This window comes from Theobroma cacao, chromosome 9 (genome assembly GCF_053813885.1).
Source record: "Theobroma cacao isolate CCN51 chromosome 9, ASM5381388v1, whole genome shotgun sequence".
NCBI classification, from domain to species: domain Eukaryota; kingdom Viridiplantae; phylum Streptophyta; class Magnoliopsida; order Malvales; family Malvaceae; genus Theobroma; species Theobroma cacao.
In genome coordinates, this window is record NC_142647.1 from 401,720 (window position 1) to 416,437 (window position 14,718).

The 14,718-nt window shown below is 37.3% G+C and overlaps 4 protein-coding genes across 5 annotated transcripts; 1 reads left to right on the top strand and 3 right to left on the bottom strand.

Annotated features, from left to right (window-relative positions):
* The first annotated feature begins 545 nt into the window (after nt 1–545).
* On the top strand, nt 546–3,012 carry LOC18587626 (calmodulin-binding protein-like protein). Its single transcript, XM_018128295.2, has 2 exons — nt 546–787; nt 1,491–3,012. The coding sequence occupies exon 2, from the start codon at nt 1,540–1,542 to the stop codon at nt 2,758–2,760; it is 1,221 nt and encodes a 406-aa protein (XP_017983784.2). The 5' UTR covers nt 546–787; nt 1,491–1,539; the 3' UTR covers nt 2,761–3,012.
* A 20-nt stretch (nt 3,013–3,032) lies between these two features.
* On the bottom strand, nt 3,033–3,860 carry LOC108663494 (uncharacterized). The gene has a single exon (XM_018128298.2). The coding sequence runs from the start codon at nt 3,730–3,732 to the stop codon at nt 3,361–3,363; it is 372 nt and encodes a 123-aa protein (XP_017983787.2). The 5' UTR covers nt 3,733–3,860; the 3' UTR covers nt 3,033–3,360.
* A 971-nt stretch (nt 3,861–4,831) lies between these two features.
* LOC18587627 (Ribosomal L28 family) lies at nt 4,832–6,823 on the bottom strand. Its single transcript, XM_018128297.2, has 2 exons — nt 6,400–6,823; nt 4,832–5,417 (listed from the first exon to the last, which is right to left on the bottom strand). The coding sequence occupies exons 1-2, from the start codon at nt 6,594–6,596 to the stop codon at nt 4,994–4,996; spliced, it is 621 nt and encodes a 206-aa protein (XP_017983786.2). The 5' UTR covers nt 6,597–6,823; the 3' UTR covers nt 4,832–4,993.
* Nucleotides 6,824–7,183: 360 nt separating this feature from the next.
* LOC18587628 (pentatricopeptide (PPR) repeat-containing protein / CBS domain-containing protein) lies at nt 7,184–12,410 on the bottom strand. Of its 2 annotated transcripts, none has more exons than XM_088809665.1 (12): nt 12,068–12,410; nt 11,797–11,979; nt 11,503–11,635; nt 10,892–10,989; nt 10,567–10,728; nt 10,383–10,451; nt 9,950–10,085; nt 9,232–9,356; nt 8,861–8,941; nt 8,476–8,544; nt 7,906–8,082; nt 7,184–7,650 (listed from the first exon to the last, which is right to left on the bottom strand). In XM_088809665.1, the coding sequence occupies exons 1-12, from the start codon at nt 12,266–12,268 to the stop codon at nt 7,387–7,389; spliced, it is 1,698 nt and encodes a 565-aa protein (XP_088665791.1). In that variant the 5' UTR covers nt 12,269–12,410; the 3' UTR covers nt 7,184–7,386. The 2 variants fall into 2 exon arrangements, with proteins under 2 accessions (XP_088665791.1, XP_007011602.3); XM_007011540.3 differs by having other exon boundaries at nt 9,232–9,464; nt 12,068–12,409.
* Between the last annotated feature and the right edge of the window lie 2,308 nt (nt 12,411–14,718).

The following is a 14,718-nucleotide window of genomic DNA, read 5'->3' on the forward strand; positions in this document are numbered from 1 at the left end:
GGATTAACCATATCTGATATCTGGTCCGACAATGTCTAAAGGCGTTCTCCTCAAGGGGAAGACTCGGCTTGGGGCCCTCTAGCTAGGCTAGCTCCATATGGAAGAATTAGGCATTTGATTTTCGTCCTCATGTTCCCAGCTTCGATCGTTCTGAACTAGGAAATTATGTTCTCGATTAATCATCTGCGTTTTGTTTATGATGAAGCTGATTACCAGCTGGTGAAGCCTTTACTCTCACCTTTTGCCAAATGCAGTGGAGGGGATATGGTTTTCCTAACCAGCTTTGCTTGCCCTTGTCTTAAGCAGCAAGAAAGGGCTAGGCTTAAGCTGGATTTACTTTGATGAATATATAGTAAATTAAATGCAGACTGCAAACATGAACAACAAAGCATAATCAAAGGGATTTCTTTTGTTAGAACACAGGTCTGAAGAACAAAGCATATTAGTATATTCTTTCATGTTTATGTTACCTGACATAAACAAACATGTTTCCCAAGATGTGCAAAGCTGTTATTTCTCGCGTTAAAACCAAAGAAATTTAGCCAGTTGAAAAGGTCAACAATCCCCCATTTGTCTCGGTTTGTTTTGATGAACAAAATTTAGTTTACAGAGCCAGCCTTTGAGTCGTGCGAAATTCACGCTCCTTTTATCAAAACCAAGAAACCTCTCGTTTCTTTCATGTAACCCTCTCTCCCTCTTTCCCTTCATATACTCTTCTTCTTCAAATCATTTCGATCCTTTGTTCCCACACTTCCACTCTTCCATGAATTTGCTTTGAACCATCAAGGTACGCTAACTATATCTATCTATTTCCTTTCTCCAGGGGATCTTATCCTGATGATGCCTTCTTTTCGAAACTTGGGTTCAATTTTTCCTTTTTAAATTCTAATTTTCATTTTATTTGCTTGTCTTGAGGATTGCGGGTTGGGAATTTTGCACGCAATAATATGATATTTTTAGTCTTGGTTTCTTTGCAGCTTAGAAATTTCATTTTTCTTTTTTAAACTTTAAATGGATACGGACAAAAATGGAAGACACCCCAAGCACTTTGAATCTCTTAAACATTTGTAAACATATACATTGGTGAAGTTTCTTCATTGCTGTTCTTGTTGCTAGGTGTTAGAACTTGGAATATAGAACCTGGCTGCTAATCCCGAATGAAATATGCACCTTCTCTCCAACAATGGGTGATTTTGGATTGAAAGGTTATACGTGTTTTCATTAAGAAAAGGCTGGAATTTTCATGTAATTAAAGGACCTTGAGAATGTGATTATACAAGATGTAATCATCTATGCAAACGGCTGAGTTTAAATTTGAGTAGCAAACTAAAGGTTAACTTTCTTTCCCTTCAATCAGAAACCAACTTGATTTTCTGCAATTTTTTTCTTACGAGAGGGAGAATGATGTGCATTCCTGTCAGCCCGATGCTCTTTCTTTCTTGGGTGGCACACTCAGTCTTGGTTATGCTGCATTTTTTATGTTAATGCAGGTTTTTGTTACAATTTTCTTAGAGGAGAGTCAGAGACTTCCAACGATTTATGGCAACGACAAAAAGAGAGAGCAGTTTGGGGAAAGAGAAGAGGGGTACCTCCCCTTCGAATCCTTCCGTCGCCCATGGCCAAAGAAGATCCACTCCAGGTTCCACTGACAAACAAGTACCCAACTATCTCAAGCCTACAATAAGCTCACGCAATGATGGTGTCAAGACAGTTAAAAAAACTGGGCCTGAAGACACCTCCCAAAGGCCTAATCTGCTCAGAAGAAGATCTTTTGATAGGCCGCCATCAGCTGCTCGAGTTCAGAAGGCACTTATCTCTCCAGCTCGAGAGAAACCAACAACATCCCGATCTGCTTCTTTTTCCTCAAAGCCCACTGCTGCACCCAAGGCAACTTTGGAAAGGGTTGCCAAGAAGCCAAATGCAGGAAAACCACAGACGACGACGTTGTCTTCATCTAGGAGCATGAAGAAGACCACGAGTCCCACCACTAAGAAGGCAAGTACTTCTTCTTCGGGTTCAAAGAATCCTCCAGTTAGTAGTCATGACAAAAAAGAAGCACAGGAAGTTGAAACCAAGCATGAAAATAAAGAAAACCTGGATCATCAACCTGAAGAGGTTGTGAAAGATGATCAGAGTGAGATAGATGATTCCGAGTTGCCAAAAGCTGAAGAAAGTGAACATCCGGATGTTGTGGATACTTCTGAAGTTAAGAGTGTTGAAGAAGGAAAAGAAAACCCTGGTGGTATTTCCGCAGCTTCGCAAGAACATAACGTGCCTCCTCCAACTGAAGAAATGGAAGACAAGTTTCAGGAAGAAAAATCTGATCATACCCAACATGAAGAAGATAAAGAGAACCGAATCAAAGAGGAAACCGATGACCTCCAGGAAAAGATTCCTCATGAGGAGGCTAAAACAGAAACTGAAGACAAGGGAGAAGAGAATAATGTAAGTGACGAGGTGGCAGCTACTAAAGAGATTATCGGAGAAGAAAATGAACTTGAGAGCAGGCAGGAGAACGATGAAGGGAGGCAGCAGGGGCTCCAATCAAGTAAAGAAGAAGTAATTGCAGAAGAGGTTGAAGAACCAAAGCCAGAGGCAGCAAACGTGGTCTCCAAAAGCCACGGGAGGAAGGAATCTGCAACACCGTACAACGATGTGATCGAGGAGACAGCCAGTAAGCTACTTGAAGAGAGGAAGAACAAGGTGAGAGCACTGGTCGGGGCGTTTGAGACTGTCATAGATAAAGAATCTTCTAAATAATTCTCCCTCGAGATCGGTAGACATGAATAAAGGAATGAACCATGTCGTGAGCTTTCACACTTCGCTTGTAAACACTCTGTATAGCTTACAGATTTCTCATCACCATGATCAACATCGTGGTGGAGAAATGAGGTTGCTCATTTGAGTTTTTTTCTCTTTACAATTTCTTTCTACTGTTGAAATTCTTTCTTCTTTCTCCAAACTCTTCCCCTGTTTGTCTCTACTCTCTTAAACAATTTAATGTAGCAAGCATTCGAAAGGAATCCAAACAATTTGAACATTTTTAATTGGTGTGATTAATTCACAAAGGAAGAACAAAAGACAAATTCAAGTTTACACAACCCAGCAAAAAAAAAAAAGTTTATACAACCCAAATTGATGCAAGAAAGAAAATAAGAAAAAAAATAAAACAATCAAAGCTCAACCAAAACCAGAAATTCAAACAATTTTGCAGTATAAATATGGTATAAAGCCTCGCGAAAAGGAAAAATAATACTAAGTATAAATCTAATCTCGTTCTTGATAATTCTTCCGGGGCACTGCTTACAATAGGGTATAGCTCAACCGGCTTGTTTATAACATATCTGCAATGGTTGGAGACTAGTCTCTGTCCAAACTCCTGGTTCGGCAGTATCTTAGCTCCAAAGAAACCTGCCTTTCTAACCAAAGCTGGCGACGGAAATTGGAGATGAAAATCTCCGCCCTTCTGTCAACGTCATCATCTGCAGCATAGCTCGCCACTCTTTGAAGAGCTCGAACCGTACTTCTTTCGTCGGATTCTTGATCCTCGATGCAGCCGTGCAAACCCAAGCGATCGTTAAAGCTCAAGCACTGTCGCCGCTGCCGCCTGGTGGAAGCAAGTTTGAGGAAGCAAGATAAGCGCCATTTGGTCAGGTTTAAGCTAAGTAGAGATCTTATCTTCTTCACTGCTTTCTTCAGGCGCTCTGGAACATACCAGTTTTCTCTGCCCATCTCGTTGTTTCAACTTTCGATTCAAGGGGTCACAGGAATATGATCAATTGATTGCAGGTTCAGCGTTTATAGATATATAGACCATAGAAGCTGAGGCTTCTCGGGCAAGATTTTAGTTCTTGTCTGTCAGGATGATTAGTGTGTTAAGGTAACGCGCGAGAGAGACGACAGCTTAAATATACGTTCGAGTTTCATTTGATAACGTCATTTGAAAACGTCATCATCTAATTGGACTGTTGGTGTATGTTAGTTTGAAAGTGTTAATTGGCTCATTGACCCAATGCTTGGAGACCAAGTTTTGGCTTTATGCTTGGTGCGAAGTGAGAACTGAGACCTCGCAAATTCAAATATTGGGCGGAATTTCCCTTTTCCATAACTTTTTTCTTTCTTTCCATAGACCCTACAGGGAATTTTGGTTGCCATAGCAGATGATTATCACACACGAAACACACTTGAGTAAAGGAAAGTAACAGCCTGGCTCCTAAGCATAAAATGTGAACTATTGGTCATGGTAAATTGGTATTGTCCCTAAAGGAAAGTAAGAGTTTACAAAATCTGTCATGTAAAACTCGACCTATGTGTGAAAATCCAGCTTTGCTACCGCAACGACTGATAATTTCTTGCCGCTTACAGGCACTGCCACAGCTCGTGTCTGTCGTGCCAATGCTTACCAGGCGTATACCTGATGAATTGTTGGTAGTCATACCAACTCACCAGAAAATATTGAGATGCTATGCTAATCCATGAAAGTTCATTCTAAGTTTTGATTGTTAGCCAAAAACTGTGTGCAAGTGCAAATTAAGCCAGCGTTTTAGTCTTTCAGCTTGTGAAATTCAGAACCTGTTGTACCTCGCCATTGCAGTATTCTAACTGATATTTCCGATGGGTTGAATCTCGAGCGTCAGATACAACTTTTCCATGCCCACCGGCCTTCTGATTGTGCTGAATCTGTTGATTTGCTAGAGAAACTTGCGGTTTAAACTTTAACCTTCATGTTTATGTTAAAACACAAAAGGATGACCTTTTGTCTATCAGAAAATAGAGACTTGCTAACTGTGAAGTTGACGACATGCTTATGTCTATCAGGCCCGATCCTAGAAAGACTAATTCCAAACGTAACAATCAATAAACCAGAGCTACAAAATTATTCATTCGGGGAAAAAAAACCCTTAAAAGGTAGCAAAAATGTGGACAGTATCCAAGATGGCAAGCAGTTCTAAACTCAAGAATTTGCAACCAGCGGTTCATGAACATCAACACGTTAACTATCTTCCCCAATGCTAGCAGTTTCATCATCAGTTACTTGGCTGGTTTTTCCATCCTCGATTTTTTCCTGTTTCCCTGTCCATCCATACATCTGCCTTCTGGCATCCCTTCGAGCTGCTCTCTCGGCTAGCTTTAGGTCTTTGAAACCTTGTTCAAACTTTGCTTCCTCCTCTGGTGAAAAGAATACTACCTCCATTTGCCCAAGCTCTTCATACATCTTCTCAATTTTAGCTTTCCAGAACAGGCCCATCTCTGTATCCATCTTCTGGTAGGGAGTCTTCAGCAGGTACTCATCAATTCCACCTGCCTTGTCAATGCATCGAAGGGCATGAGTGGTGACTTTGACCCGAATGTGGCGATCTAAGATATAACTAAAGAGCCGCTTATCCTGGACATTAGGCTTCCAACTCCTCCTCGACCTGTCACAACCATTACACAATGTTAAAATTTCCCTATGAACAACAGAGCAAGAAGAAACTCTATATATTTTTAAGAAACTTCAATGGAGGAATTTGAGCAAAGTAATAAGAAAGTTTGGGCAGTAAAACACAGCTTAAGTCTAAACTCAGCTCAACTGAACTAAAGCTTTGATCCCAAGAACTAGGGGTTGGCTACAAGAATCATTCTCTCCATTCTTACTCAACCATGGCCAATATTGTCTTCGAAAGACCTTACGATCCAAATCAAAGAAATCTCTGACCCTTAGGAAGCATTTAAATCCTTGAACAAGTGAAAGCAAGACATGACAAAACAAAGCAATCCTTTTTTTCTTTCAATATATTCTTTAGGACTGATTCAGCCATACATATCAGAGTTCAAAGTGCACAAAAAAAGTAGAACAAAAAACTTTGCAGCTGAGAACTTGAACGGATCACATGCTTACAAGGAAATACAACATCTCAAAATAACATAACATGTGCTCAACAATGACAAACAATCCAAAATATTCTTTCCCAGTAGCGAGAGACACCAAAAACAGGAAATCACAAAGGCCTCTTGGTAGCCATAGATATAGACAGCATGATGACAAGTGAATTAGCTGAATTTGATTTCAAGACCAAGATCCAAACCACCAAAAATGCTTCATTGTATACAATTTTTAGTTACCAAACTGTTTAAGATCCCATGATTGACTCTGATTTTGAGTTTTCTAAATGATAATGAATAACTTCTAGCCTAATTTGCATCAAATTCCTGAACTAATATCGTAATACCCTACCCATACAATAACACCAGCTGAATTCTCAGCCTCCAATTATCATACCACTCCACAAATCCCTTCAGGGCAAAAACTAAAACATCCAATAAAAATACAGTAAGAATGGTAAAATAAACGATTTCAACAAAGAATTTAATTCCAGGATCAACCAAGGAGTAATGGAATGGAAGAGAAAGAAATACTTGTTTCCACCGTCTTCGCTGATGCGGTTGCCGAACTGGATATGTCGACCAGCGTAAAGGCCGCGTTTGGCACGGTTCATGACGACCTTGCTGTCCGGAATGCATTTTTTGAGTTGTTCCTTCACTCCAGGCGCCAAGTTGTTCTCTCCCACCTTCTTCACCAGCTTCTTCATCATCTCCTTCCCTCTGAACGCCATCTTCTCCTTCTTCTGTTTCAGTAAAGTTTTAATTTCTCTCTCCCCAAATAATCCTTCCTAACGAGCTTTCTGTCGACGCTTTGGAAATGGGAAGACAAAAATCACTGAAGTGATTACAGGTCAGGCAGAGTTCGAAACTCCTCCACTGGATTTTTGTCTGCTCTCAAGCCACTTCGTTTTTGGGAGGGGCCTTTTAGGTTTGGTCCTCCTCTCCGGTTAAAGGCCATACGGTAGGTTCCATCACTGTCTCTGATTAGTGCCACGTTAGGATACTTAAATTCCTCATTTCTCAAATCCCCTAAATTATTGTCATTTCTTCATCTAAGCCTTTAATCTTTTAATCTACTTAAATAAGCCCTTAACTTTTGATTTGAACTCAAATAAACTCTTAATTTTAACGAAAAATTTAGAAAAATTGAGTACCGTCAAACAATATCAACTAACATTTTTATTCCAGCAATTGATATAATCGACTCATTTGACCACGTCAACTTTCCAACATTCGACTATGCTAGCTATTATACGACTACGTCAACTTTTCAAGTCATATGCCACAACCAAATGCATTTATACAGAGAGCTATGGTGTAGGTAGTAACACTTCTATAGACTAATCTGGATAACAATGGTTAATTGTAGTAGTACAAATAGATACAAGGCACAAAATTCCTTACATGAAGCAGCTTGATACAACAGTTCAATTACACAGTTAACAAATTCCTGTTCAATTAGAGGACTACTCAATTTACATGCATTATCTACAAAAAAAAAAGCAGAAGATAACAACTGCATCAAAACATTGTTAATCTTCTCCAAAGAGAGTGTTTTTGCTTCAGCACCTCTGGCACAGGTGCCATGAGGTTAACTAATTGTTCAGCTGTAAAAACACCGACTGCCCTAGACCCATGCGTGGTACCATTCAAGTTGCTATGCTTGACAACAATGACCATTTTGTACTTCTGTTGCAAAATTAGATCAACTACATGACCAATGGATGTTGTCGTTGTAACACAAGGAGGTGGACTTCTCATCATGGTTGAAAGTGGGGCATTCATCTGCACAAGGATCAAGATCATGCAAGAATGAATCAGCTCACGATTAATAGAAATTTGAGGTGAATGACAACCAATCATAAATTTCATATGTCATCCTCCGAACAAAAATACTAGATGGAAATATGTTTCATATCTTAATTATGCGTGACAATGCTGCACGATGAATAATCAAACAATACCAAATCAAGCATGTCGTCAAATGAGGTTATACACCAAGGAAGTTTTTATTTGCTACCAACAAGATGTGAAAAGTACCTCATAACAATCCTCACGGTGCAATAGCCCAATGCAGCTGCCCCAGTCATCTATAATAGGCACAACTGGATCTCTATAGAAGCGCATTACAACTTTCTCCAACTCCAAAGTGCCAAGTACTGGCCTAACTGTTTCAAGTGGCATCATGATGCTCTCAATGGGTTCACCTGGCAACACCTGAACAGAAAAAATATTGACATTCAACCTAAAAAAATTGACAGTTTATCAGGACTCGGCACTTTGAAACTGCCAGTTCAGGTCACCATTCAGTTAGGTCCATCAACAAGATCATCATTGCCAATTCAACTAATTTGGTCACAACTAGAGTTGCTCTCATATATGGATATTTCCAGAACCAGAGATTCATTTTATCAGTAGATCCCCCAATAGCAACGCACCTAATAAATATGGTCACATTTTTTGCAATGGTACCACATACCAGAGCCACTCATATGAAGTTCATAAAATGCTTTGTCATACATATTCACACCTATATATGCAAATCATCCCTAAAAATTACTTGAATCTTTCTCCTTCTACAGTTCAAAATGAAAAGAAGAGACTGTGTACCTGAGGAAGCAAGTAAGGACTGAACATTGATTTGGTAAATCCCAGAAGAACCTCTATATGCAAAGCAACCTGCATAGCAGTAGCACATTGAAGGTGTTTAACTAAAAAGCATAACTAACATCTTATAAAGGGAGGAGGGTTAAACTACATTATGTGCAGTCCAGATTAATCCCATCAAACTAAACAAACAGGAGAACTTAGAAAAGCACGAAGTTTATTGCTTAACAAGGGCAATAGTAGTTGAGAACATTTTCAACAAGGGCAACATATTTACATACATTTCAAATATCTTATGTCTTCAACAGGTCAGGTAAGATTAAGCTGCTGTGTTCTTTCTTTCCTTAGTGTATTTGTCCAATCAACAAAAGTAAGAACAATTCCATACCATGCCTCCACGACTCGTCCATGATATACCCTTCTTCCATCTGTTAATAATCTGTGTAAGATTTTCCACAGCTGCATCAACCTGGTGAAAAAAGAAAAAAAAAAAACAGAATTCAAAATTTCCAAGTTCGGGAATTCTTACATGAGATAACCTAGAGTACAGAAAGAAAACCTATGATTGTCATTTAGTTTTGGAAGTATGCACATGGTCTGCCAGTGCCAGTTCAAGTTTTCCCAGTCATAATTGTGTCTGGTACATGCAGATGAGACAACTAATCCTAATAAACACAATAATTTATATTATAGATATGCTTTTTGCACCATGCATTAGCAATTGAAATGCCAAATATCAAGGGTAGATGGATTGATTACCTGCCCATCATTTAAAGCAGACTCCATAAGAAGATGATCAGCTTCTTCTTGAACAGCCAGGGAGATGGTTCCAGAAGAATCTGGCCACAACCGCTCATGCAGATTCTTAACCATATTGTAATCCCCTTGATCAGCAAAAGCACGCATCATGGAGAGATAAAGGTGAGGCTTTGGCCTCAAGTTCACATTTGCACCAGCCCACTTTATTATTTCTCCAAATATGCAAAGAGCACCTACGTTTTTTATTTGTAGATAACCATTCCATGAGTTATTATTCCAGAACTTCCCCGAAGAAACAAAGTTTTATATATACCACTAGTAAGTGAAAAAAACAAAAGTAGGTATGTAGCAAACTGGTTCACGTGACATGAGTTAACACCACTGATAGAAAACCCCATCTGTAAAATATTTTTATGTGCGCTTCAGCATGCTGATGCAGAAGCAGTATTCAAACATCACAAATTTGGTGCATATATTGTTTACATCCTTCAGAGAATATGACCTTAATAAAAGTTTTATTCAAAACATCAGTGGACAAAAAGTTTAAATTTACTTTGAAGTTACATCCAATCTGGATAAAGTTCATATAAGTTCCATGCAAAATGTAATCAGCTGCTGAACTAACATAAGATGAAAAATTCAAGATCTGAGCCTCAATCACATAAATAAGATACAATCACAACCCATTGCAAGTACTGAAACAATATCAGCAACATACCCTTGATTGAACCACAAGTTAGCAATGCATCAACCATTGCAGTGAATGCAGTACGATCAATGAACAAATCATGACGTGATTTCATCTCCAACACAATCTTCTGAACTGAATGGAGATCCTTAGAATGCCCAAAACCCTACACAGATATAAAGTAAAAGGAAAAATAAAATGGTAAATTCTTCCATAAATTTTTTGGTTGCATAAGAGCAATATATTGATTTCCAATTCACTCACAAGAGACAGATGAAGATCTCAGGAATACAATAAGGTTTACCGATGAAGATATAGACTATTTTGCATCCATTCCATAGGGAATGTTGCAGTATAAATGTTCTCATATTTTGACAAAAGCTCCACATCTAAAAGTTTGAAAGTTCATAAACTGCTCATTCATTTAACTATTGATACCTAAATAAACACAAGATTAACTCACCTTTAATAGCGTAGTGTAAGTAACAACGTCCGGGTAAAGATCACGATGGCATAACCTCTGTGCTTTATCCTGAAAAAAATTATCAGATATAATGATTTGGTCAGCTGGGTATAGTTCCCATGATTATTCTTATTACTTCTATGAGGAAGGCTCTAAACTGGCCTTTCAAATAAGTGCTTGAGACCTTCATTTCCTCAAAAAAACGTATTGCAGCATCTAAATTTTCTGTCTTGACACATGCAAAGATGAGAGTATTGTATGTCAGTCTATCAGGCTCTAAACCAAGACGTAGTATCTCTTCATGCAGGTTTACTGCAGCCTGAGGACACCCTGCGCCTATGTATCCCTGAAAGTTTGAAGGAGAGGAAAAACAAAGGGGAAAAACATAGATTAATCTTCAAGAATAGATGCTTTTAACTGACAAGCAAAGGACCATGAGGAAATTTTTGGAGGAAAATTAAACTATTAATTAGTCTCTCTTCCTTTGCAGATCTATAGTCAGACAAAACCTTCATTAGCAAGTTGTAAGTCGATATTGAAAGACTCCTGCCTTCACGAAGTAGAAAACCATAGCGTGCAAGAAGACCATTAGCACGGCGTAGATCTCCTGCACTAAAGCAGATTATGTATCACATTATCAGTAACGCCAAACTTGTTGCTTACAAGGATATACCTAAAACAGACAAAGTAACATGTTGAAGTATATATTCAGCTCAATTATACTCAACTCTCTACATTCTCCATTCATATGTATGTCTAGGTTCATATAGACCATGCACATGCAGGTGCTAATAAAATGAATAATCATCTAGTCAATACTATTATAATTTTTAACAGATAAAAAGTGTGATGTGCTGCCAAAACAGAGCCCTCATTTTTTTAAAATGGCTGCTTAATGCTTTCAGACTTGATCCCAATGACAAACTTACTCTGGTAGTCCAATTCTTTTGTCATTGACAAGAAAATAAACACAAATTATGATAATATAAGAATTTTAGTATTATGCTAATTATGCCATCCATTTAGTACTCAAAACCTTTGATTTCAAATTCATCCCAAGATTTCTACAGATAACATCTCAGATTAACAAAAATGGTTTCACTGGACTTGAAACACTGACCTGCTTCAATTAAAGCATTCAACAGACCGTAGATAAGCTGTGCTGACAAATTTGGCTTCCCTGCAGCGGTGCCTTGCTCCACAGACTCAAGTATTTGGAATGCTTCATCAATTCTTCGAGCCCGACCCAATCCCTTTACAAAGACAAAAGGTAAGATTCAATCATTCGATAAACTACCAGCTACAAAAATTTGCTCAGAAAAATAAATAAAATGCCTCGAAATGGTGATAAGATCATGTTTGGGAGTTGTTTGGTTTATTGAAAATCAAAAGAAAAAAAAGGAAATCAAAGTACCTTCAAGAGTGTAGCATAGGTGACAATATCAACACCACAACCGTGGGGTTGAGCCATTTGGTGAAAGATGTTGAGAGCCATATCAACATCTCCACAATGAACGCAAGCCTCCATCACGGCATTCATCACGATCGTGTTCAGCTTCCCATATTCCCTCCTCGCACTCTCGATTTCCTCAAATATCTGTAACCCACAGATACTAACAATGAATTCCAACAAAACAGCACTTTAAACCCCAAAAAGAAAAAGGAAAGAAAAGAAAACGGCTGACCTGATGAAGTTGTCTGCGGCGAGTGAGCTGGACGACGCGAGAGGTGAGACGTCTGAGATTGGGAGGTTTAGTGGGAGAGAAGGTCCTCCGCAAACGACGTCGAATTGGCGCAGAAGAAGAAGAAGAAGAAGAAGAGAAAATATTGGAATGCGGCAACGGCAATTTTGATGGTAAAGGCAAGATGGCGTGGACTTGAGGCATCGTTTGGCGGCGAGACTGGCGGTGCTGGTGAGCCTACGCCTACCCATCAGCCAGCCATGCAAAAACTTGCAAGCTGACAAAAGCAGAGACGAGAGGGCTATCTAGTAGTGACCTCGATGGTCCAAAACGGATAATGCGAGGGCCAGAGTGCCGGAGTTTGGAAGGAATTCATTGGTCAGTAAGGTAGTGTTAGACATCTGCTTGGGCCAATGGTACTGCTTCATTCTGGGCCATTACCACATATTTCACTCGGCCACTTTGGGCCACAGGAAAATCATCTATTTTTCAACATTCTAATGCAAAAATATATATTTAAAATAAAAAAGTTTCTTACCTAATCGATTTATTTTATAGACGGTCCATATATAGTATTTATATACTATTACTTAATTAAATTATTAATTTTATAAATATATTAATATAAAAATTTAAAAATTTTTCATAATAAATATTTTTTAGCATTCTTGACTTCTAAAATTTATTTATTAATGAAATAATAAATTTTAGTTTATTGATAATATATAAAATCTATATATTATATCAAATACAAACTCATATAATATTTTTTTTCCTTTTGTCATGTAATAAAAAGACTTGGATTTAATGGTTGCATTAAATCTTAATAAAAGAAAGAGATTTAGATTCCATGGCTTTAAACAAATATGATTAAATCCAATCATTCTCACTATATTTATTGCATTTCCTCCCTAATTTCCTTTTTTATCTTGAATCAAATGTTAATTATTGAACGATGAGGTCTTATTTCAATAATCACTAGTAAAAAGACATTCCGAAACTAATAAATTTGAAATCCAAATGTCATCATATATATAGATATACACATATATTATGTCATATTTAGTGAAAGTCGTTTGATTATAATTTCCATTTTTATTAAAGTATAATATCGTAAATGAAAACTATTCATTATTGCATAGGCCATAGAATTAGAAGTCAAGTAAAATACTACAATCTCCCCTTTACAAACATTAGTGAAGCTATGGTTTTTCTTTTCTGCTTTGACAAAGCCACTCATTTGGGTTTTTTTATTTATTAAATAAATATATTTTAATTTGTTTTCTTTTAATAAAATATGCCGCCCCTTTTGCTTAAATTGCTTTATCTTTTTTCTCCCATTTGTTTTGTTTTTTGTTCTTCTTTATCCCAAGTTATCATGCTAAAATTTTGTAACTTTGAGGAACATGCTGTTTCAGATAAGCCAAAAAATGGTGGATTAAAAAACACACAAGCTTTTGAAAGTCAAAAAGATGGTACTACTTTGAGCTTATTGTCTAATGTTTTAATTGAGATAATAATAATAATAAAAACCAAACTTCCTACTTACCATATTAACAATCAGATGTCTTAGTCTCCCAACTTCAAAAGTGGCCATCCGCATGACCCATTATTAAAGTACCCTTTCTTTTCTTTCACACAAATAATCATTAAAAATTAAAATAACTCAACTTTCCACATAATATTTTTAATTAACATTTATAAATATTTTCCATTCTTTGCATGAGACAAGAAATTCACGAGTAGATTGAAGTGAAGACAAATAGGAGGAGAAACAGTGAGAAATCTCTAATTATCTACAAGCAACTTTGTAGGTTTCGATAAGAAACCTTTGTCAACTTGTTTTTACAATCATCCTCATCCGCATTCCCGCATAATGCCTCCACCAATTCCTCGTCTTGTCAGCCCAAACCATTTCTCACGCCTCCGCCGCAACCTGTCACATTTGTCAATTTGCCTCACTTTGGAAAGATAAGGATGCCGATTACCCATGCTTTTAAAATCATCGATGGCTTAAGTTTGTGATAAAATTTTATATTTAATATATTATTAATGAATTAAATATTAACATCCCTAAAAAAATCATTCTTTTTACCATAGTCAAAAATAATAATTATTCCTCAATCATGCCCATAATTAAAACTAAACTACATATGGTATTTTGTCAAAGATAGGCTTTGATGGGTTGTATCAAAAAGGTTTATATGCAGCAAAACGTGGTTCATATAGGTCTCAATTTGAATTTATTCATGTCTAAGAAATCACATTAGGTCATTGGAACAGTAAATATTTGGCTAGACAACGAGATTAATATTCAACGAGATTAAAAAAAACAAAAAGTAGTAGCACCACCTACCAAATGGGCCAAGTGGGGTTAATTACTTCTAATTATGGGATATATCCGTGCTTATACGTGTCACTCGATCCACATAAGCAGCTCAAACAATTAAGTCACACCTATTAAACTCAAACAATGAAGACACTGGCATCACATATCTGTAATTTAATTTAGGTTTTTCCATAATTCTAATATTTCTCGGACAGCATTTAACTGTTAATTTTACCATATAAACTATTTAAAATAGCATAAAATGCTTAACTATCATATCCTATTTTATGATTTTTTTAATTTATGTCTCGTGAATGATTTTTAT

Coding starts and splice junctions, on each gene's coding strand:
- LOC108663494 (XM_018128298.2), bottom strand. CDS start 3,732: ATGGGCAGAGAAAACTGGTATGTTCCAGAGCGCCTGAAGAAAGCAGTG.
- LOC18587626 (XM_018128295.2), top strand. CDS start 1,540: ATGGCAACGACAAAAAGAGAGAGCAGTTTGGGGAAAGAGAAGAGGGGT.
- LOC18587628 (XM_007011540.3), bottom strand. CDS start 12,268: ATGCCTCAAGTCCACGCCATCTTGCCTTTACCATCAAAATTGCCGTTG. Junction 11,980..12,067: donor GCCGCAGACAACTTCATCAG/GTCAGCCGTTTT, acceptor TGTGGGTTACAG/ATATTTGAGGAAATCGAGAG. Junction 8,545..8,860: donor GGACGAGTCGTGGAGGCATG/GTATGGAATTGT, acceptor ACTGCTATGCAG/GTTGCTTTGCATATAGAGGT.
- LOC18587627 (XM_018128297.2), bottom strand. CDS start 6,596: ATGGCGTTCAGAGGGAAGGAGATGATGAAGAAGCTGGTGAAGAAGGTG. Junction 5,418..6,399: donor AGCGAAGACGGTGGAAACAA/GTATTTCTTTCT, acceptor TGGTTGTGACAG/GTCGAGGAGGAGTTGGAAGC.